The 24,223-nt window shown below is 46.2% G+C and overlaps 1 protein-coding gene across 1 annotated transcript in view; it reads left to right on the plus strand.

Moving 5' to 3' along the window:
• Positions 1-24,223, plus strand: part of LOC137562605 (venom factor-like) — a 316,987-nt gene that overhangs the window by 32,168 nt on the left and 260,596 nt on the right. The window contains exons 5-8 of the mRNA XM_068274109.1: positions 111-196; positions 7,947-8,029; positions 12,237-12,324; positions 20,695-20,797. Coding sequence (XP_068130210.1) covers positions 111-196; positions 7,947-8,029; positions 12,237-12,324; positions 20,695-20,797 — 360 coding nt within the window. The remainder of the gene's footprint in view (positions 1-110; positions 197-7,946; positions 8,030-12,236; positions 12,325-20,694; positions 20,798-24,223) is intronic.

The following is a 24,223-nucleotide window of genomic DNA, read 5'->3' on the forward strand; positions in this document are numbered from 1 at the left end:
CTCACTTTATTTCCATTCATGATTTACTTAAACATTTTGAAAATTTTGCTGTTGAGATTTTTTTGGTTTCAATATATATTTATATAGTAAGGTTTTTCCTTTCTTCTCAGACTCCGGAAAATGTTAGTGTGCAGAAGTATCTCCAGGCTGCCAGTGGGATCATCTCCTTGACTTACAAACTGAATGAACTGGCAAGGTAACACCTATCTATTTTTAACACCAGAAAATTATACACATGAGTAGAGTTGCCAGTTTTTGAATTAGTTTTCATGCAAACTACTGTGTTCGCTTCTGTTCTGTGTTCCGTAATGGTTGTAGTGGTGAATGTTTAGGATTTTCAAATCCCTGAAAACCCGGTGACCTCCAGGTCATACTTTCACCACACACCCTAGTAACACCTTTATCACTCCCACCATTAAAACTTTCATTACACCATTACCACACTTCTACTTACCACACCTACTAGTTACACCACCACCACACCCGCTAGTTACAGCTCCACCACACCCACTAGTCATACAGTTATCATCACCCACCAGTTACACCTTCATTACACCTTCACCACACTTTTGTTCATACCTACACCACACCTCCAGCCACACATCACCATTCACACCTTAATTACACCTTCACCACACCTCCTGCAAAACCTTCACCACACCTTTGTTCATATACCTACACCACACCTCCAGCCACACCTTCACCTCCAGCCACACCTTCACCACCTCCAGTAATACCTTCACCACATCTTTATTCATACCTACACCACACCTCCAGCCACACCTTCACCTCCAGCCACACCTTCACCGGAAGCAGCAGATTTGGGCGCATGAGACAAGTGGACAAAAAGGGCGCCCCATTCACTCCCATTATAAATATCGTTTAATGGGCGCCGAACAGGGAAAAAAAGGCGCTGGAGATTATTAACGTTTTAACAAAGGCGCTGGAGGTTATTAACGTTTTAACAAACGGCGCCCGGAGATTTTTAAGGATTTATAACTATGTTTGTGATGATTTAACTTTACAAAATGAGCCCGTGACGAATAACATTTATAAAGATACTAAATCACTATTTCTAAAACATTTCTAAAATATTATTATCCACCCCAAAAAATTATTTACATTTTTTTATTTACCTTTTTTATTTATTAATGTCTGTAAAACATTATTATCCATAGGGGGTCTTAGGTTTAAGCACCACCAGGGGGGTCTTAGGTTTAGGCACCAACAGGGGGGTCTTAGGTTTAGGCACCAACAGGGGGGTCTTAGGTTTAGGCACCAATAGGGGGGTCTTAGGTTTAGGCACCAATAGGGGGGTCTTAGGTTTAGGCACCAATAGGGGGGTCTTAGGTTTAGGCACCAACTGGGGGGTCTTAGGTTTAGGCACCAACAGGGGGGTCTTAGGTTTAGGCACCAACAGGGGGGTCTTAGGTTTAGGCACCAATAGGGGGGTCTTAGGTTTAGGCACCAACTGGGGGGTCTTAGGTTTAGGCACCAACAGGGGGGTCTTAGGTTTAGGCACCAATAGGGGGGTCTTAGGTTTAGGCACCAATAGGGGGGGGTCTTAGGTTTAGGCACCAACTGGGGGGTCTTAGGTTTAGGCACCAACAGGGGGGGTCTTAGGTTTAGGCACCAATAGGGGGGTCTTAGGTTTAGGCACCAACTGGGGGGTCTTAGGTTTAGGCACCAACAGGGGGTCTAGGGGTTAGGGACAGGTACAGGGAGGGTTTTTAACAAACGTAAATATAAGTTTCAGTTTACAAACAGGGAAGATTAACGTTTTAAGAATTGCCGATCTCATACACATTATTTAGTGATTTATAAATTCTTAAAACACTATTTCTAAACGAAATTCTACACAATATTTCTATAAACAATAATACTGTTTATCGTTTACACCACGCGCCCTTTTTGTCCGACGCCCTTTTTTGATGTACGCCCTTCACCACCTCCAGTAATACCTTCACCACACCTTTATTCATACCTACACCCAGGGCCGGGCCGAGGCATAGGCTGGAGAGGCTCCAGCCTCAGGGCGCAGTGTAGGAGGGGGCGCAGAATTCATTCAGCTGTCATTCCTAATTGTGTTTGAAGCAGAAATAAATAAGAAAAGGGGATACATGGCAGTGACTGCAAGCCAGATAACTAGATATTAAGGTGTTGGGGAGGTTGTGAGCCCTGTGGCGCCTCTTAGTCTAATAGTAATCAGTGTGTGATGGCTGAGGTGGCAGGGATGGAGGGGCGCACTTTGGTGTCTCAGCCTTGGGTGCTGGAGGACCTTGTCCCGGCTCTGCCTACACCACACCTTCAACACACCTTTATTCATACCTACACCACACATACAGCCACACCTTCACCACACATCCCCATTTGCACCTTCATAATCATTACACCTTCACCACACCTCCTGCAAAACCTTCACCACACCTTTGTTCATACCTACACCACACATCCAGCCACGCCTTCACCACACATCACCATTCACACCTTCATTACTCTTTTACCCCACCTTCTGCAACACCTTCACCACACCTTTGTTCATACCTACGCCACACCACATCACATCACCAGTCACACCTTCATTACACCTTTCCCACACCTCCAGTAACACTTTCACCACATGACGAATGTTGACATCAGTTCAGATCTGTACATCACAAGAGACAAAATTCAAATTTGTATGTGCAGCCACAAGCGTAGCTCAGCCTGTGAGTATTGGGTGTGTCCATTGTCTGATTGTTACAGATGATGTCTTGTCATAAGGTTGTCATGCAGTCCGTTGTGTGCAGTCAGTTGCACATGCAAGATTTGAAGAGGGGAATTACTGTGGAATTTATTCAGGAGTCTGTATTTAACATAAAATACTAAAAAATAATACTAAACATTAACTACATCTGTCCACACCAGAAATTGTACATAACAAAAAACTTGAAAGATCGCCCCAAACCTCTCCCAATCAGGTCTCTAATGTCACCAGTTGTCAAAATGCATAATACAAAGGGTACCAATGGATACAATAAAAGTATATAGACAAACACAGTGGATCCATTAACTATTTCCCCACTGCTGGTACGTATAATTAACGTCCCTGGAAAATTCACTTAAAGGACAACTGAAGCAAGAGGGATATGGAGGCTGCCATATTTATTTCCTTTTATGCTATACCAGTTGCCTGCCAGCCCTGCTGAACCTCTGCCTCTTATAATTTTAGCCATAGACCCTGAACAAGCATGCAGCAGATCAGGTGTTTCTGACATTATTGTCAGATCTGACAAGATTAGCTGCATGCCTGTTTCTGAAGTTATTCCAGCACTAAAAGAGCCTAATAGACCATCAGGGCTGCCAGGCAACTGGTATTGTTTAAAAGTAAATAAATATCGCAGCCTCCATATTCTTCTATTCTTGTCCTCTAACAACCAGGGGCGTAGATACACATACTGCTTTATTTACCTCGTCGTTCTTGATTGCGGTGCCGCTTCCGATCGTTTCCATCATATTCCCACCATTCCATGATCAGTAAATGGGAATAGCTGTTCCCAAACCCAAGCATAGTGCCTGTAATGAATGAAAGCTGGCATCAGTGAGAAGCCGGCATTCATTAACAAAGTGAAAGTAAACAGTTACTCTTACTATTTCCCGCATATTGTTTACATCACTTGGGAATTTAGTGTAGTGCCATTTTGTGGCCAAAAAGTTAAAATGCACCCTCATACACTATTTTATATATATATATATATATATACTAGCCGACCCGCGGCGTAGCATCCGCTGCATAAGGGGGTAGTGGGCATGAAGGGGGTAAAGGGCACAGCGGCGGGGAGGGGGGTCGGACCCCCCTCCCTCACCTGGGTCCCCCATGTGCACTCCCCCTCCAGCTTAAGTTTGCAGCGGAGAGGGGGTTGGACCCCCCCTCCCTCACCTGGGTCCCCCATGTTCGCTCCCCCTCTAACTTAAAGTGGTCTAACACCCAGCATTTCAACTTTGCTTTAAAAGATTGCTTACAGCTTATAAACTATTATGACAGATTTTTTTTTTTAGCAGAAATTCACTGAATGGATTAAACATGACATTTTAGTGCTGCATTTAGCTAGAAATCCTCCTCCGTGCTTGCTTGTTTAGTTACAAATGTATCTATCTACAATGTAACAAACAAACACTGCTCTGAGAGAACAAAGAGGGCTTCCCCGGCAGGCTTTTCAGGGGTCTATTTGTATTCCAAATAAAGATACATTTGTAACTACTGATAAAAACGGATGCGGATTCCTAGTTAAATCCAACACTAAAATGTCATGTTTAACCCATTCAGTGAATTTCTGCTTAAAAAAAAATCTGGCATAATAGTTTGTAAGCTGTAAGCAATCTTTTAAAGCAAAGTTGTAATGCTGGGTGTTAAACCGCTTTAAGTTCAGTAGCAGACATACTATTAGTAAGAGGCAGCAGGCGGGGATGACTCACCTTTTCCACGTTCCAGCGTGCGTTCCACTGTCATCATTTCCTGCAATGTCGCCCACTGTATTGTAAGTGGACGGCATTGCAGGATGTGACGACAGTGGAAAGCATGCTGAAACGCGGAAGAGGTGAGTCATCCCCGCCCGCTGCCTCTTACTAATAGTGGCGGCTGCTGCTCAGCTACAGACTAACCAGCAAGCTCATGGTGAACCAGAACTCATTGGAGTGTGTGAGGGGCTACAATGGTCCTAAAAGCCCCCTTACTAAAATGCTATGGAAAACAAAAGTTTGCTTTCTTAGAACAGAAATAATTTGTGATAATTCAGGTTGGAGTGAGCTTGAGATGTCTCCCAGTGCATCACTGCTGACTATATGCAAATCAACCATTGTTGTCCTTCGAAGCTAATCACACCTCCAGAACCGCTGGAATGCAGTGTTTAGCTTCTAAGGGCAGCAATTGTTAATTTGCATATATTCAGCAGTGATGCCCTGGGAGACATCTCAAGCTCACTCCAACCTGAATTATCGCAAATTCTTTCTGTTCCAAGAAAGCAAACTTTTGTTTTCCATAGAACTTAAGCTAGAGGAAGAGCGCAGATGGGGGACACAGGTGAGGGAGGGGGGGTCCGACCCCCTCCCCACCACTGTGCTCTATACCCCCTTCCTGCCCACTACCCCTTCCAGCTCGGCGGCAATTGTAGGACTGCTCCCGGGGGCAGGACGCTACTTCTTCTTCTTGCTTGACCGGCCCCTTCTTCTTGCTTGTACCGACCCTGGGGGCAGGGCGATACTTCTTCTTCTTGCTTAAAGGTTAAGGCACTTAGCCTAATATATATATATATATATATATATATATATATATATATAGATAGATAGATAGATAGATAGATAGATAGATAGATAGATAGATAGTAATACATATATTTTTTTCATACAACAATTGTTAAACCCTTGCACCCCTACCCGATAAAAAAAAATAAAAAAAAAACACTATAAAAAACACTATAAAAAATGACATAATTTATAAATAGATAAATAGTTACTTTTTAATATGTATGTTCATGAGGGTATATTACTGTTATTGTTGTAACTAAAGGCTTGTAGTTATACATGTAGTGTAAAAAAAAAACACGAAACAGAAGCTTTGTTTCCAAATGAAATATTATTTCCATACATTGTACTAGGTTCACAGTTTAAACGTTGTAATATCCAGGACACATTATAAAATGTGTGAGTTTTATTTACCGTAGCACATTTTATTTTAAAGCTATGATGGCTGAAAATTGAGAAATAATAATTTTTTTTTCATTCATTTTTCCTTATTATTCCCTTTCAAATCCATGTAAAATAAAATAATTTTTGGTAAAATTTACCACACAAAGAAAGCCTAATTAGGGGCAAATAAAACAATGTATAGATCATTTCGATGTAATAAATAACAATAAAGTTACTGGTGAATGAATGGGAGGAGCGTGATGTGAGTATGTAAATAAACTGATTTTTGCTTAAAACAGCAATTTTTTGTGTCTGTTTTGGAAGGGTAAGTCCACCGCTACCTACTTCATTTAATTGATTTTAAAGAAATACTGTTTTTACCCTGTTGGCGCCTCTGTACTACTATTGTAGCGATGTGAAAATTGCTCTGGTTTTTAAAGTCAATGGGAATCAAGAAAAAAAAACCAGTCAGATACTTACCTAAAGAGAGGGAAGGCTCTGGGTCCTATTGAGCCTTCCTGCTCCTGTCTCGATCCCCTCCGTTAAGCGCTGGCTCCCTTGTTTGAATACTCCACCATGGTGGACTTCGGAAGCCTTTGGGAGCTGAAGACAGGCGGTGCCATACTGCGCATGCACAAGTGCATGCGAGAGGGCGCTCGCACGTGCACAGTATGAAGCACCCTGTCTTTGGGAGCACTTTCAAAGTCCCCCGAGGTGGGGGTTTAGAGCACTATTTCACCAAATTGGTTGAATACTGCTGTTAACCTTCTTGGCGGTAACCCCGAACGTAGTTCGGGGTAAGCCGCCGGAGGGTGCCGCTCAGGCCCTGCTGAGCCGATTTGTTTATTTTTTTTTTGCTGGACGCAGCTAGCACTTTGCTTGCTGCGCCAGCACCCTGATCGCCGCCACCGCGACCCCCCCCCCCCCCCAGACCCCGTGCGCTGCCTGGCCAATCAGTGCCAGGCAGCGCCGAGGGGTGGCCCGGGACTCCCAATGACGACCCGACGTCAGTGACGTCGGTGACGTCATTCCGCCCCGTCGACATGGCGACGGGGGAAGCCCTCCAGGAAATCCCGTTCTTTGAATGGGATTTCCTGATCGGAGATCGCCGAAGGCGATCGAAGAGGGCGGGGGGATGCCGCTGAGCAGCGGCTATCATGTAGCGAGCCCTGGGCTCGCTACATGATATAGAAAAATTTTTTTAAAAAAAAAACTGCCGCGCTGCCTCCTGGCGTATTTTTTTATACCGCCAGGAGGGTTAAGGAGCCAGTGATGGAATGGATACCGAGAGAGGAGTGGGAAGGCTCTATAGGACTCAGATGATATATAATCAGGAATACTTTTTCAAAAAAGGGCAAACAATACAGAGTCCTCTTAAAGGGGATCCACCACACCCACTTTCAACACTTGCTTCTTTAGAAAGGACTGTAGTTTTCAATAAAATACTAAAGCACAATCTTGCATTACAAAAATGTTTTTGTATTTATGTGCACAATACAAAATTCAAAAATAGTCGTAAAAATGTTTTCATTCATAAAAACAATCTTTGTAAGCAACAAAGAGAAAAGCTTTCATAAGACCGATAAATATCATGATCTGGCTTGACGTGATGAGCAATAAATGTTTAGGCTAGGCAACGACACATGTTCGTTCCTGTTTTTTTTGTACCCTTCATCAGGCCACCATATATGTATAAACAACTCTAATGGACTATTAAAGTCCCCTGCTAATAGCTGCATGGCTGTTTCCTATTGCTGGATGGTGGGATTGTGTTTAGTTCGTCTGGTTGGTGCAGATGCCTCCCTTTTTTTTCTCTTGCAGTTCTGGCTTTAGTTGCAGACTGGGTCCATTAGAGTTGCCCAAAACAAACGTGTGTTGTTGCCTAGCCTAAACATTTATTGCTCACATCACATCAAGCCTGATCATGATATTTATCAGTCTTATGAAAGCTTTTCTCTTTCTTGCTTACGAAGATTGTTTTCACAAGTGAAAAACGTTTTTACGACTATTTTTGATTCTTGTATTGTGCCAATAAAATATGTCAAAATGTTTGTACTGCAAGATTGTGCTATAGTATTTTATTGAAAACTGCAGTCCTTTCTATGGGACCCAGAGCTTTCCCTCACCTCAAGTAAGTATCTGGCTGTTTTTTGTTGTTGTTGTTGTTTATTCCTATTGACATTAAGGGGAAACTGTAACTGTTTTTAATCCAGCATAGTGAGGACCTGGCCTTACTTTAATAGTGCCTGTGATTTACTGTCCTGCTCATTTTTGATTTTCAGTATTGGAACCTGGACCATCGTAGCCATGTTTCAAGACAATCTGATTCATAATTATACTACATACTTTGAAGTGAAAGAATACGGTAAGGTGTTGTTGTGTGTCTACGGTAAACAAATGCCAGATGATTTATGTTTGCCACTTGAAGTCAAAGGTAGTTGTTGGGAACCATCAAACATTCTCTGAAAATGCAAATTAGCTTCACTTAGGAGGGGATGGATGGGTAGGGCTATCAAATCACAATAAACAGTTAAGGCTGTACACACGTCGTACTTTTGCAAACGTCGGGTCCGTCAGACCCTCCCGCGGGGCGGTCATTCTGCCGACAGTTGCACGTGAGTACAAGCTGGTGGCAGACCGAGTGCCGACAGCTTGTATTCACGTGCAACTGTCGGCAGAATGACCGCCCTGCGGGAAGGTCTGACGGACCCATAATTTGCAAAAGTACGGCGTGTGTACGCACCTTTAAACTAGATGTAGCCTGAAAAGGTCAACTGCTAGAAGAGGTGATTTGCTAATTTGGCCCCCCAGTTGGGGATAATTAGTATATTAAAGCGGAATATAACCCTGCATTTCAACTTTGCTCTAAAACATTATTTACAGCATATTATATGCAAAAAGCATTTTTTTTTTACTAGACCAGCATTGGAAGGGTTAAACACAGAGGTTTAAAGTTCCGTGGAGAGATATGCAGAAGTTCAGATTGTTACATTCTATTTAGTTAAATGTATCTATTGATAAATGTTACACACTCTTTGGCTGTCCTCCAGCTCCTTCTCAGTCAGAGAGATGAGTCACATGCCACACTTAGATACATTTATGTAAACAAAATGTATCTATGTCAGCTTCGGATGCGTCTGCAGAAATCTCCAGGAACTTTAAAGCCCTGTGTAACCCTTCCAATGCTGGTCTAGTAAAAAAAAAAATGCTGGTTGCATATAATATACTGTAAATAATGTTTTAGAGCAAAGTTGAAATGCAGGGTTATATTCCGCTTTAATCTGTTATAACTTAAGGTAAGATAACACTCAAAATTAAATTTTTCTAGATACAGCAGAAACCTTTGAACCTTTTTTTTTTTTCAACACAATCTGGTAATGCTAGCCGGCAACAGCGAGCTTATAAATGAAGTAAAAAAAAGTTTACGTTTTAACCCTTCTATTACCTTGGAAATCACTCCAATAGTTTTAGCTGTTAATTGTATGTGATGTACAATGATTTAGAACATAGCTGAAATTTGTGTGTAATATCACAGATCACAACCAGGACATTTTCAGAATCTGAGGTAAGAGACATATGGAGGCTGCCATATTTATTTGCTTTTTAACAATACCAACTGCCTGGCATCCTGCTGATCTCTTTGACTGCACTAGTGTCTGAATTAGGGATGGTCGGAAATGCCAATCTCCGTTTCCGCCAAAAATCTGCATTAACATTGATTTTTCTCAAAAACTACATGGTCTTTTTTGTCTCCTCTTTTTCACACTTCTCTGCTTAACATTCCCTGAAAATTTGGTATTTCTAGAACCGATGAGGGTGTCATACCGCTTAGCGGTTCCAATGCGGATTTTTGCTGTAATTTTGTCCACCTTTAACATCGATTTTCTCAAAAACTACAAGGTCTTTTTGAAATATTTTTTTTATTCTTGTTTCCATTTGTCTGCTTAGCATTCCCTGAAAATGTCTAGCTCTTATGGAGGCTTTGCTATTAACCTCTAAATTGGGCATAATACCGCATATCGGTAATGCAATTCTTCTGCATTTTACATTACAATTTTGTAAATTTGGAGGTTAATAGCAAAGCCCCCGTAGGTTCTACAAACTCAAAATTTCAGGGTATGTTAAGCAGAAAACTTCCATTACCGATTTCCGAATTTCGATCTGAAATTCGGAAATTTCATTTCCGTGGAATCCGAATGAGCATCCCTAATCTGAATCACCCACCTGAAACAAGCATGCAGCTAATTGGGTCAGAGCACATGATCTGCATGCTTGCTCAGGGTCTATGGCTAAAAGTAGAAGAGCCTGAGGATCAGCAAGACATTAAGGTTAAAAAGAGATAAATCTATCAGCCTCCATATTCCGCTCACTTCAGATGAGCTTTAAAGAACTCCATTGACTTTTATTGGCCTGGCCATTGAATTAGAGTAATTTTTTGGTGGCATGGTGGATAGCACTCTCGCCTTGCAGTGCTGGGTCCCCACCCAGTGTGAATCTAAGCCAAGGCATTATGTGCATGAAGTTTGTATGTTCTTTCCATGTCTGCAAGGGTTTCCACAGGACACTAGGAGTTGTTTCCTGACATCCCAAAAACATACAGATAAGTTAATTGGCTTCCCCGTAATTTGGCCCTACTGAAGGAGCTATGGGGTCCTGAGTCAAGAAGCAGATGAGGGAGGGAAGATGGCCTGTAAAGAAAGCATCTTTAGTCCTTTCTAGCCTCCAATATGGTATTACCCCAGTGCTCTTAACACTACAGTACTTTTATTATAGTTCTGATTAGAGATGGCCCTAACTTCAGATTTTGGGGTCGCGAACCGCAAACTTCCGCAAAGTTCGAGTTTGCGCGAACCGGGCGAACTGCCATAGACTTCAATGGGCAGGCGAATTCTTAAACATACAGGGACTATTTCTTGCCACAAAAGTGATGGAAAAGTTGTTTCAAGGGGTCTAACACCTGGAGGGGGGCATGCCGGAGTGGGATACATGCCAAGAGTCCCTCGGAAAATTATGTATTTGACACAGAGCAGCGTTATAATCCCTAAAGGACAGAAATCACATTGCATTGCTAAATTGGAGGCATAAAGTGCTTTAAAACATGTTGTGTGTTTATACATCGATCAGGTAGTGTAAGTCATTTTTTCCATATTGGGGGTATGCAGTACTACTAACAATATTCAATACTGGTAGACAGTGTGTGTAATTACAAAGAGCCACACAATCAGTGTCAAATACACAGCAGCTGTGTGTGTGTATCACTGAGTTGTGTACTTTAACACACACACACACACACACACACACACACACACACACACACACACACACACACACACACACACACACACACACACACACACACACACACACACACACACACACACACACACACACACACACACACACACACACACAGATACCCTATAGTACTTTCAATCACAAATACAGTTGCAAGCTAAGCACTGCTTATGATACACAGTGTGCTGGCTTGTAATAGATAGAAGATGATACTTTAGAACTAGCAAATGACTGTGGCCTGTATACAGTGTGTCATCCACACATACAAATATCATATAGTATGTTCAATCACAAATACAGTTGCAAGCTAAGCAAAGCTTATGATACACAGTGTGCTGGCTTGTAATAGATAGAAGAGGATATTAGGACTAAAAGGCCCAGCAAATTACTGTGGCCTGTATGCAGTGTCTCACACAAAAAAAGCCCCAAAACACAACAGAACAATATGAGCCCTCAAAAGGGCTTTTGTTTTGGGGTGCTTTCAGCCATAAAAACAGCCTAGCTAACTTTCTCTGTCTCTCTGCAGCAATCTCTTCCTTCCTCTCACTATAGCAGCAGCTTGAGACTGAGAACATGGCCATTGTTGCTGCATTTTTATAGGGGGGGGGGGGGGGGGGCGGCCTGATTGGCTGCCATGTCTCTGCTGACTGTGATGTAGGGGGTCAAAGTTTAGCACAATGACAAGGTATAGGGGGCGGGTCGAACGCGCTATGTGTTCGCGTCCCACCACGGACGCGAGCTATCCCCCGGCGAACTGTTCAGGCAATCTCTAGTTCTGATTACATTATCTCATCTTCATTATACAGGGAGTCCCTTGCTAAAACCCTGGTGAAAATACAGGTCTGCGAAGAGGTTCAGGAAACGATTGATGATTCAGAATACATTGGGCCCACCAGCTTCTCAATTTTTAAACAAATTGATCTATACAATCTGACTGAAATTACAAATGTGCTCTAAAAATTGTACCACTGATGGGCACCTTAATATTAACAAAATATTTCATCTGATTTCTGTGCTGGAGCCTTTGACTTATCATTATAGGATGATTTGGGAGTTCGGTTTAGCGTAGTTCTTTTTTTAAGTTCTCTTGTGCATATTAACGTCTCCCAATTTACAGACCCTTACATATCTCAACAACTGTCTGTAACAATGCAGTACTTGACATTATTGCAATCTTCTATAATGTTTATATGCCTGCTTTTGTTGAATAAAATTTCAAGTTATATATATATATATATATATTTAACAAAACTTTTGTTTTCTTCTTGTCACTGTAGTCCTGCCAAGCTTTGAAGTCAAAATAATACCATCAAGCAAATATTTCCATTTCAAAGTCAATGAATTCAGTCTTCAAATTCAAGCAAAGTGAGTGTATTAACATAAAACTGTGTTATCTGTACAGGTGTTTGTGTATCTATCTATCTATCTATCTATCTATCTATCTATCTATCTATCTATCTATCTATCTATCTATCTATCTATCTATCTATCTACATATACAGGAATTGTGCGCTCTAGTGATCAGTGATGTACAGGAGATGTGTGTCTAGTGATCAGTGATATCTGTACAGGAGGCAGGGGAGGACTGGGACCTTTTGGCCTGGGGGGAAAACACAACCTAGAGGCCCTTTTACGCTATCCCCAGCCCAAATGCATACCCCAGTCCAAATAAATATTAATTTTGGGTGCATATGTATATAGTGTACATTTTAATGTTACATTAACTACATTAACTAGTTCCTGCAAAAAGGATGTTTGAAAACTATTTTGAAGGAGGAAGGATGGGAATACAATACACCTGTGGGTGCTGTGGCAAGGGGGTGGTAGTTGCCAATGAGTGGTTTAGGAAGCATGGATTCATCCTGGCTGCTGGTAGTGGTGTGATGGTGTGGAGGATATATTCTTACCCTACTCTAGGCTCCTTAGTACCACCTGGCCAATGTTTAAATGCCACAGCCTACCTGAATGTTGTTGCTGACCATGCCCATCCCTTCATGACTAAAGTGTACCTGGTGGCTTCTGAAGGCTACCAGCAGGATAATGCACCATGTCACAAAGCTCAGATCATCTAAAACAAGAAATAATGGCAGCGAGTAGTGGTAGTAGAAGGATTACTGCTAGGTGTAGCAGCAGTGAGACTAGGTGCAGCGTCAGTGAGGCTGGTATTAGGTGTAGCAGCTGAGAGGTTAGTGGTAGGTTTAGCGGCGGTAAGGTTGGTGTTAAGTGTGGCAGTGGTGAGTTTTGGTGACAGAGGTTAGTGCTAGGTGAGGCGGCAGTGAGGTGGCAGTGAAGTTAGAGTTATGTGCGGCGGCAGTGAGGTTTTTGTTAGGTGCTGCACCAGCGAGGTTAGCATTGGGTGCAGTGGCAGTGAGGTTGGTTTTAGGTACGGTGCCACCGAAGTGTGGCGGCAGTGAGGTTAGTGCTAGGTGAGGTGGCCGTGAGGTTAGTGCTACGTGTGTCGGTGGGGAGGTTAGTGCTATGTGAGGTGGCAGTGATAGAAGTGCTAGTTGCGGCCGCAGTGAGGTTAGTGTTAGGTGCTGCAGCAGTGAGGATAGTGTTAGGTCCTGCAGCAGTGAGGTTAGTGTTAGGTCCTGCAGCAGTGAGGTTGGTGTTAGGTGCAGCGCCATTGAGATGTGGCGGCAGTGAGATTAGTGCTGGGTAAGGCGGCAGTGAATTAGTGCTAGGTGCAGAAGCGGTGAGGTTAGTGGAAGGTGTGGCAGCAGTGAGGTTAGTGTTAGGTGCGGCGGCAGCGAGGTGTGTAGCGGCAGTGAGGTTATCGCTAGGTGAGGCGGCAGTGAGATTAGCATTAGGTGCGGAAGCGAGATTATCGTTAGGTGCGGGGAGGTTAGGTGTGGCGGTTAGATTAGCGATGAGATTAGTGTTAGGTGCAGTGGTGGTAAGATTAGCGTTAGGTGCAGCGGTGAGATTTCCGTTAGTTGCACTGGCTCAATACGTTAGGTGCTTTGGTGGTGATGTAAGCATTACGTATGGTGGTGAAATTACCGTTAGGTGCGGAGGTAAAATTATCATTAGGTGCTGTAGAGGTGAGGTTAGCATTAGGTGCGGCAGTGAGATTAGAGTTAGGTGCGGTGGTGGTGAGGTCAGTGTTAGGTGCGGTGGTGAAGTTAGTGTAAAGTGTGGCGGTGAGTTTAGCGTTAGGTGCGGTGGCGGTGAGGTTAGCGTAAAGTGCGACGGTGAGGTTAGCGTTAGGTGCGGTGGTGAGGTTAGCGTTGCGGCGGTTAGGTTAGCGTTGCGGCGGTGAGGTTAGCGTTAGGTGTGGCAGTAAGGTTAGCGCTAGGTGCGGCGGTGAGGTTAGCACCTCGGTGAGGTTAGCGCTAGGTGCGGCGGTGAGGTTAGTGTTAGGTGCGGTGGTGAGGTTAGCGCTAGGTGCGGCGGTGAGGTTAGCGCTTGGTGCGGCGGTGAGGTTAGCGTTAGGTGCGGCGGTGAGGTTAGCGTTAGGTGCGGCAATGAGGTTAGCGTTAGGTGCGGCGGTGAGATTAGCGCTAGGTGCGGCGGTGAGGTTAGCGGTAGGTGCGGCGGTGAGGTTAGCGCTAGGTGCGGCGGTGAGTTTAGCGTTAGGTACGGCGGTGAGGTTAGCGTTAGGTGTGGCGGTGAGGTTAGCGCTAGGTGCGGTGGTGAGGTTAGCGCTAGGTGCGGCGGTGAGTTTAGTGTTAGGTACGGCGGTGAGGTTAGCGTTAGGTGTGGCGGTGAGGTTAGCGCTAGGTGCGGTGGTGAGGTTAGCGCTAGGTGCGGTGGTGAGGTTAGCATTAGGTGTGGTGGTGAGATTAGCGATAGGTGCGATGGCGGTGAGGTTAGCTTTAGGTGTGGTGGTAGTGAAGTTAGCCCTCCCCCAGTATAGGCAGCCATAGAACCAGATATAGGAAGACAGGGAAATCCTAGAGCAGTGGTTCCCAACCTTTTCCAGGTCGTGACACATCACGAAAAACATTCAGATATCCGTGACACGTCACATCATGCCAAACATTCCGATATACATGACACGTCCCGTATGATAGAAAAGAGGGACTCAGTAACAATCTGATGATGCTGCAGGCACAATGAGGGGCTCAGTAACAATCTGCTGATGTTGCAGGCACAATGAGGGGCTCAGTAACAATCTGCTGATGCTGCAGGCACAATGAGGGGCTCAGTAAAAATCTGCTGATCCTGCAGGCACAGTGAGGGGCTCAGTAACAATCTGATGATGCTGCAGGCACAATGAGGGGCTCAGTAACAATCTGCTGATGCTGCAGGCACAATGAGGGGCTCAGTGACAATCTGCTGATGCTGCAGGCACAATGAGGGGCTCAGTAACAATCTGCTGATGCTGCAGGCACAATGGTGGGGAGCTCTGTAACAATCTGCTGATGCTGCAGGCACAATGAGGGGCTCAGTGACAATCTGCTGATGCTGCAGGCACAATGACAGGCTCAGTAACAATCTGCTGATGCTGCAGGAACAATGAGGGGCTCAGTGACAATCTGCTGATGCTGCAGGCACACTGAGGGGCTCAGTAACAATCTGCTGATGCTGCAGGCACAATGAGAGGCTCAGTAACAATCTGCTGATACTGTGCAGGCACAATGAGGGGCTCAGTAACAATCTGCTGATGCTGCAGGCACAATGGTGGGGAGCTCAGTAACAATCTGCTGATGCTGCAGGCACAATAAGGGGCTCAGTGACAATATGCTGATGCTGCAGGCACAATGAGGGGCTCAGTAACAATCTGCTGATGCTGCAGGCACAGTGAGGGGCTCAGTAACAATCTGCTGATGCTGCAGGCACAATGAGGGGCTCAGTAATAACCTGCTGATGCTGCAGGCACAATGACGGGCTCAGTAACAATCTGCTGATGCTGCAGGCACAATGAGGGGCTCAGTGACAATATGCTGATGCTGCAGGCACAATGAGGGGCTCAGTAACAATCTGCTGATGCTGCAGGCACACTGAGGGGCTCAGTGACAATATGCTGATGCTGCAGCCACAATGAGTGGCTCAGTAATAACCTGCTGATGCTGCAGGCACAATGAGGGGCTCAGTGACAATCTGCTGATGCTGCAGGCACAATGAGGGGCTCAGTAACAATCTGCTGATACTGTGCAGGCACAATGAGGGGCTCAGTAACAATCTGCTGATGCTGCAGGCACAATGGTGGGGAGCTCAGTAACAATCTGCTGATGCTGCAGGCACAATAAGGGGCTCAGTGACAATATGCTGATGCTGCAGCCACAATGAGTGGCTCAGTAATAACCTGCTGATGCTGCAGGCACAATGAGGGGCTCAGTGACAATCTGCTGATGCTGCAGGCACAATGAGGGGCTCAGTAACAATCTGCTGATACTGTGCAGGCACAATGAGGGGCTCAGTAACAATCTGCTGATGCTGCAGGCACAATGGCACAATGAGGGGCTCAGTGACAATCTGCTGATGCTGCAGGCACAATGGTGGGGAGCTCAGTAACAATCTGCTGATGCTGCAGGCACAATAAGGGGCTCAGTGACAATATGCTGATGCTGCAGGCACAATGAGGGGCTCAGTAACAATCTGCTGATGCTGCAGGCACAGTGAGGGGCTCAGTAACAATCTGCTGATGCTGCAGGCACAATGAGGGGCTCAGTGACAATCTGCTGATGCTGCAGGCACAATGGTGGGGAGCTCAGTAACAATCTGCTGATGCTGCAGGCACAATGAGGGGCTCAGTAACCATCTGCTGATGCTGCAGGCACAATGAGGGGCTCAGTGACAATATGCTGATGCTGCAGCCACAATGAGGGGCTCAGTAACAATCTGATGATGCTGCAGGCACAATGAGGGGCTCAGTGACAATATGCTGATGCTGCAGGCACACTGAGGGGCTCAGTGACAATCTGCTGATGCTGCAGGCACACTGAGGGGCTCAGTAACAATCACGGGGGGGGGGGGGGTTGGTGAGGGCAGCTAGCATAGTTGCCCCAGTATAGGGAGTTTAGTTGCCCCAGTATAGCCAGTATAGTGCCCCAGTATAGCCAGTATAGTGCCCCAGTATAGCTAGTATAGTGCCCCAGTATAGTCAGTATAGTGCCCCAGTATAGCCAGTATAGTGCCCCAGTATAGCTAGTATAGTGCCCCAGTATAGCTAGTATAATGCCCCAGTACAGCCAGTATAGTGCCCCAGTATAGCCAGTATAGTGCCCCAGTATAGCCAGTATAGTGCCCCAGTATAGCCAGTATAGTGCCCCAGTATGGCTAGTATAGTGCCCCAGTATAGCCAGTATAGTGCCCCAGTATAGCCAGTATAGTGCCCCAGTATAGCCAGTATAGTGCCCCAGTATAGCCAGTATAGTGCCCCAGTATAGCCAGTATAGTGCCCCAGTATAGCCAGTATAGTGCCCCAGTATAGCCAGTATAGTGCCCCAGTATAGCTAGTATAGTGCCCCAGTATAGCCAGTATAGTGCCCCAGTATAGCCAGTATAGTGCCCCAGTATAGCCAGTATAGTGCCCCAGTATAGCCAGTATAGTGCCCCAGTATAGCCAGTATAGTGCCCCAGTATAGCTAGTATAGTGCCCCAGTATAGCCAGTATAGTGCCCCAGTATAGCCAGTATAGTGCCCCAGTATAGCCAGTATAGTGCCACAGTATAGCTAGTATAGTGTCCCAGTATAGCTAGTATAGTGCCCCAGTATAGCGCCCCAGTATAGCTAGTATAGTGCCCCAGTATAGCCACAATAGTGCCCCAGTATAGCCAGAATAGTGCCCCAGTATAGCCAGTATAGTGCCCCAGGATAGCGCCCCAGTATAGTGCCCCAGGATAGCCAGTATAGTGCCCCAGTATAGCCAGTATAGTGCCCCAGTATAGCCGGTATAGTGCCCCAGTATAGCCGGTATAGTGCCCCAGTATAGCCAGTATAGTGCCCCAGTATAGCCAGTATAGTGCCCCAGTATAGCGCCCCAGTATAGCCAGTATAGTGCCCCTGTATAGTCAGTATAGTGCCCCGGTATAGCCAGTATGGGTAGGTGGTGCCCCCTGCCCGCCCCCGCCGCTGTTATTACCTTAACAGCGGCCGCTCTCCCCTCTCCGGCGCATGTATTTATTCAAGCAGCGTATCTCCCGGCTGCTCTGTGTGTGATGCGCAGGAAGCAGGGCAGCGGCTTCCTGTAGCGGCGATATGTATCGCCGTTACTATGGTAACCGAGCCATGCTTCCTGCGCATCACACACAGAGCAGCCGGGAGATACGCTGCTTGAATAAATACATGCGCTGGAGAGGGGAGAGCGGCCGCTGCAAAGATAATAAGGCGATCTGCGGGGGAGACGAGCAGGGGGAGCAGAGAGCGGCGACACATAGCTGGTGCTGCCGCGACACATAAATGTGTCGCGGCACACTGGTTGGGAACCTCTGTCCTAGAGCATAATTACCAAAGAGCCCCCCACCCACAGTAAGCCAGTGAGCCTCCTGACGTTGACAGTTTTAGTGATAGAGAAGGAGACAGGAGACAGGGACACCCCCAATACAGTTTGTAGGGGAGAGGAGGTTGATATATCTCACTCACCATTCCAGAGTTCTGCATTTGCAGGAAATAATTGCTCCTGTTTGGGAGCGGAGCTTTGCTGCAATTTGGGGGCGGGGCTTCACGGCAATTTGGGGGCGGAGCTTTGCCGTGATTTTGGCGGTGGTTCCTCCTGGGGTCTCTGCAATTCCCCCAGCACAGTGCATCTTCGGGCTGGGGGTGGAGTTTGGAAGCCACAGTGCATCCAGCCAATGACCAATCTCGGGGCAGGCTCGGGGAGGAGCAGGAGTTCTCTCACCCAATGCCCTGGACTGCAGCCCGATATGAGTGAAGAGCTACTGCTGGGGGCGGGGCTTTAGATTGATCGGCCACAGCACTGCAAAACTTATTTATGACGGCACAAATAAATAGTGCTGCGCAGCCGGCCCTGGATGCCTGAGGAGGCGGCGGCCCGGGGGGAATCCGGCCCCCGTCCTCCCGGGCCAGTCCGCCCATGACAGGAGGTGTGTGTGTCTAGTGATCAGTGATGTACAGGTCTACAGGAGATGTGTGTCTAGTGATCAGTGATATCTGTACAGGAGGTGTGTGTGTCTAGTGATCAGTGATATTTTTACAGGAGGTGTGTGTCTAGTGATCAGTGATATCTGTACAGGAGGTGTGCGTGTCTAGTGATCAATGATATCTGTACAGGAGGTGTGTGTGTCTAGTGATCAGTGATATCTGTAAAGGAGGTGTGTGTCTAGTGGTCAGTGATATCTGTACAGGAGGTGTGTGTGTCTAGTGATCAGTAATATCTGTACAGGAGGTGTGTGTCTAGTGATCAGTGATATCTGTACAGGAGGTTTGTGTGTCTAGTGATCAGTGATATCTGTACAGGAGGTGTGTGTTCTAGTGTGCAGTGATATCTGTACAGGAGGTGTGTGTGTCTAGTGATCAGTGATATCTGTACAGGAGGTGTGTGTGTCTAGTGATCAGTGATATCTGTACAGGAGGTGTGTGTCTAGTGATCAGTGATATCTGTACAGGAGGTGTGTGTTCTAGTGATCAGTGATATCTGTACAGGAGGGGTGTGTGTCTAGTGATCAGTGATATCTGTACAGGAGGTGTGTGTCTAGTGATCAGTGATATCTGTACAGGAGGTGTGTGTCTAGTGATTAGTGATATCTGTACAGGAGGTGTGTGTGTCTAGTGATCAGTGATATCTGTACAGGAGGTGTGTGTCTAGTGATCAGTGATATCTGCACAGGAGGTGTGTGTGTCTAGTGATCAGTGATATCTGTACAGGAAGTGTGTGTGTCTAGTGATCAGTGATATCTGTACAGGAGGTGTGTGTGTCTAGTGATCAGTGCTATCTGTACAGGAGGTGTGTGTTCTAGTGATCAGTGATATCTGTACAGGAGGTGTGTGTCTAGTGATCAGTGATATAGGTACAGGAGGTGTGTGTGTGTCTAGTGATCAATGATATCTGTACAGGAGGTGTGTGTCTAGTGATCAGTGGTATCTGTACAGGAGGTGTGTGTCTAGTGATCAGTGATATCTGTACAGGAGGTGTGTGTGTCTAGTGATCAGTGATATCTGTACAGGAGGTGTGTGTCTAGTGATCAGTGATATCTGTACAGGAGGTGTGTGTCTAGTAATCAGTGATATCTGTACAGTAGGGGTGTGTCTAGTGATCAGTGATATCTGTACAGGAGGTGTGTGTCTAGTGATCAGTGGTATCTGTACAGGAGGTGTGTGTCTAGTGATCAGTGAAATCTGTACAGGAGGTGTGTGTGTCTAGTGATCAGTGGTATCTGTACAGGAGGTATGTGTCTAGTGATCAGTGATATCTGTACATGAGGTGTGTGTCTAGTGATCAGTGATATCTGTACATGAGGTGTGTGTCTAGTGATCAGTGATATCTGTACAGGAGGTGTGTGTCTAGTGATCAGTGAAATCTGTACAGGAGGTGTGTGTGTCTAGTGATCAGTGGTATCTGTACAGGAGGTATGTGTCTAGTGATCAGTGATATCTGTACATGAGGTGTGTGTCTAGTGATCAGTGATATCTGTACATGAGGTGTGTGTCTAGTGATCAGTGATATCTGTCTAGGAGGTGTGTGTGTCTAGTGATCAGTGATATCTGTACAGGAGGTGTATGTGTTCTAGTGAGCGGTAAAATCAGGAAATGTGTGTGTGATCTAATATGTAACATACTGTATGTAAGAAGTGGAAAGTTTATAATTATGTTAATTGCTTCTTTCATTAGTTACCTGTATGGGAAACCTTTGCAAGGTGTGGCTTATGTGCTCTTTTCCATAAAGAAAGACGAGGAGAGGAGAAGCTTACCAGACACCCTAAGGAGAGTTACGGTACGCACAATGAGCTAAATTTATAATATGCAAGCTATTTTTGTAATTGTGCTATTCAGATTATTACCTCTTTTTAAAGCATACAAGTATATAGGCAAATGTACGCTAAGGCTGGAGTTACAGTGGAAGATTCCGGACTGTGACGGCACATGCGTTGTTTATGCTTTGGTCCGTTTCGAATTTCCTACTACTGTGAAATTAATTTTGCAAGTAATTATAGTAATGATGCTGAAGGTAAAACTGAAGCATTTTTTTTTCCTAAATCCGGACACTCGCAGCTCTGCTGCTTCTCCATTCTCTGTTGTCACTAGCCAGCCACTCCCCACGCTCATTTGCTGACAAACGCCCAGGTAGCCAATAGCGTGGCTGAGGAGTGGCTTGGCTGTCACTATTGTGTTTTTAATGGCTGGTGGTGGTGGGGGGGGCGCGATAACTGAATTGACGAGAGGGATAAAAGATCCTGGCTGCGAGGCCTGGGGCACTGTGCACAGGGGGCCATGGCAGCACCAACAGTGGTGGTGGCGCGGAGCCGAGCTATGTGAGGGGCAGCCCAGTACACATGACACTGCATGCATGAGGCAAAGACAGCAAGACCTGGTCTGTCCACAGCCACCTGTTGCTTTTTCTAATCTCTAATGCAGGGCAGCTGTGGATGGACCGAGTCTGGCGGCCTCATGCGTGCAGTGTCGTGTTTACTGGTGGAGCCGGAGGAAAAGAGGACTAGCCTTGGAGATGGAGAAGAGTGCATACAGCTGTGGGCTTACTGCTGGGTGGCATGATCATAGCTCCCAACTGTCCCTCTTTGGGAGCCCTGTCCCTCTGTCCCTCTTTCCTCCTCATTTGTCCCTCTTTTAGGACTTTTTCTCTCTTTCTATGTAAATATATATATTTCTCTACTAAAAAATGTTTGGCTCTAAACTTTATAGCCAGGCATAGGAGCTCCCAGTATAGCCAGGCATAGGAGCTCCCAGTATAGCCATGCATGTGCTCCCAGTATAGCCAGGCATAGGTTCTGCCAGTATAGCCAGGCATAGGTGCTGCCAGTATAGCCAGGCATAGAAGCTCCAAGTATAGCCAGGCATAGAAGCTCCCAGTATAGCCAGGCATAGAAGCTCCCAGTATAGCCAGGCATAGAAGCTCCCAGTATAGCCAGGCATAGGAGCTCCCAGTATAGCCAGGCATATGAGCTCCCAGTATAGCCAGGCATAGGAGCTCCCAGTATAGCCAGGCATAGAAGCTCCCAGTATAGCCAGGTATAGGAGCTCCCAGTATAGCCAGGCATAGGTGCTCCCAGTATACCCAGGCATAGAAGCTTCCAGTATAGCCAGGCATAGAAGCTCCCAGTATAGCCAGGCATAGGTGCTCCCAGTATAGCCAGGCATAGAAGCTTCCAGTATAGCCAGGCATAGGAGCTCCCAGTATAGCCAGGCATAGGAGCTCCCAGTATAGCCAGGCATAGGAGCTCCCAGTATAGCCAGGCATAGAAACTTCCAGTATAGCCAGGCATAGGTGCTGCCAGTATAGCCAGGCATAGAAGCTCCCAGTATAGCCAGGCATAGGATCTCCCAGTATAGCCAGGTATAGGAGCTCCCAGTATAGCCAGGCATAGAAGCTCCCAGTATAGCCAGGCATGGAAGCTTCCAGTATAGCCAGGCATAGGAGCTCCCAGTATAGCCAGGCATAGAAGGTTCCAGTATAGCCAGGCATAGGTGCTCCCAGTATAGCCAGACATAGGTAGATGCTCCCAGTATTGCCAGGCATCTGTTCCCAGTATAGCCAGGGATAGAGCGGGCAGCATAGCACTACAGTGGGTGCCGGGTGCTTCCTTCTCCCCCCCGACAGGAGTGACAATGGGTGCCGGGCACAGGGGTGTTTGCCCCCAACCCCAGACAGTGAATACTGGGCACAAAGATGCTCTCCCTCCCAGCAGACAATAGGTTTTGGGCACAGAGGTCCTTCCTAACTACCCCCACATCCAAACAGTGGGTACTGGGCAGTACCCCATTCCCCCCCCCCCCACACCCACACACAAACACACACTGGGTGCTGTGTACTGGGCACAGGTGTGTTTGCCCCCCCTTTTTTCACCTGTTGGCAGGGGTCCTTACCCCCCAGCAGGAGTGCACAAAGGTGCTTCCAACCCCCTCCCCAGACAGGTGTACTCAAACCCCCCCCCCCCCCTTCCCCACAGTGGGTGCTGAGCACAGAGGCAGAGGTGCTTCCAGCACAGAGGCAGAGGCAGGGTGCTTCCACTCCCCCCTCCTCTCCCCAGACAGGAGTGCTACTCAATCTCACTTCTCCCTTTTACCTGTCAGCAAAATAGGATGCATGCAGGGACCATCAATGCTTCAGTTTTATTGGTTCCAGGCTGCTATGATCTGCCCCGCCTCCATCCTCCACGGCAACCGCTCGTTCTCTATCACTCAGTCTTCTGCACCTCACGTGTAATCAAGTGCAGAGGAACCCGTAACAAGCGGCTGCTGAAGATTGAGTGGCAGATCATTGAAGCTTGGAGCCAATGAGACTAAAGCAGCGCTAGCCGCTGCGTACATTCAATTCTGCTGACAGGGACACAGGACAGGGGCGCCTGAACTCCGGGGAAGATGCGGTTGGGGGGAAATCTCCCCAATTCCCTCAGGCCAGTCTGCACATGATGACCGCCGCATCGCCCTTCTACCTGCAGCTCCATCCGGCGCTGGAAATGGGCCTGTTGGGGAGATTACAGCCAGGGAAGGTGAGACAACAAAGTGATGTGGGGGGGGGGGAAGGGGGGGCATTAGGGGCAGTTGGCGATAGTTGGCCTAGGGCGGCAAAAAGTTCAAATCCGGCCCTGGTTACTACTTGAGTCTTTGATCTGGAGGAAAGGAATTGTTTGATTATTTTATCTGGAATCGTTACTAATTTATTCTTTTGTGCAAAAAAAGAAAATAGATTACCATGCGCTGGAGGGGATTTCCTAACAATTAAGCAGCGTGTGAGACAGAAGGATCCCTTTAACTCTCAGTAGGTTGCTAAAAGATAATTATATACAGGTCTAACACGCTACTAGCGCGTGTTAGACCTATATATAATTTATTCTTTTATCTGAAAGTATGTAACTATTTATGTTACGTATTTAATTTTGAGGCACATGGCTGATTAATCCTAATATCTAGGGGACCATGGCTTCTAGAATTATGTATGCAGGGGGGAAATATTAAACTCTGGCATCTAAAGACAACACAATTGTCTTACAACAGTAGTGCAGAGAGGGAATGCTCTGGATGCAAATGGGCCTTTCTGTCCCTCTCACGGGCCTCATGTTCCAGCATTGTCACCCCTGTTGCATGTGTTCAACCAACTGGTCAAATACAGCTTCAGAGATCATCAGAAACCTTCAGAAGCACTCATGTTCCCGAGTGCTTTCGAGGAGGCGTTGCTCCGTAC

Source organism: Hyperolius riggenbachi, chromosome 3 (assembly GCF_040937935.1).
Source record: "Hyperolius riggenbachi isolate aHypRig1 chromosome 3, aHypRig1.pri, whole genome shotgun sequence".
Taxonomy (NCBI): domain Eukaryota; kingdom Metazoa; phylum Chordata; class Amphibia; order Anura; family Hyperoliidae; genus Hyperolius; species Hyperolius riggenbachi.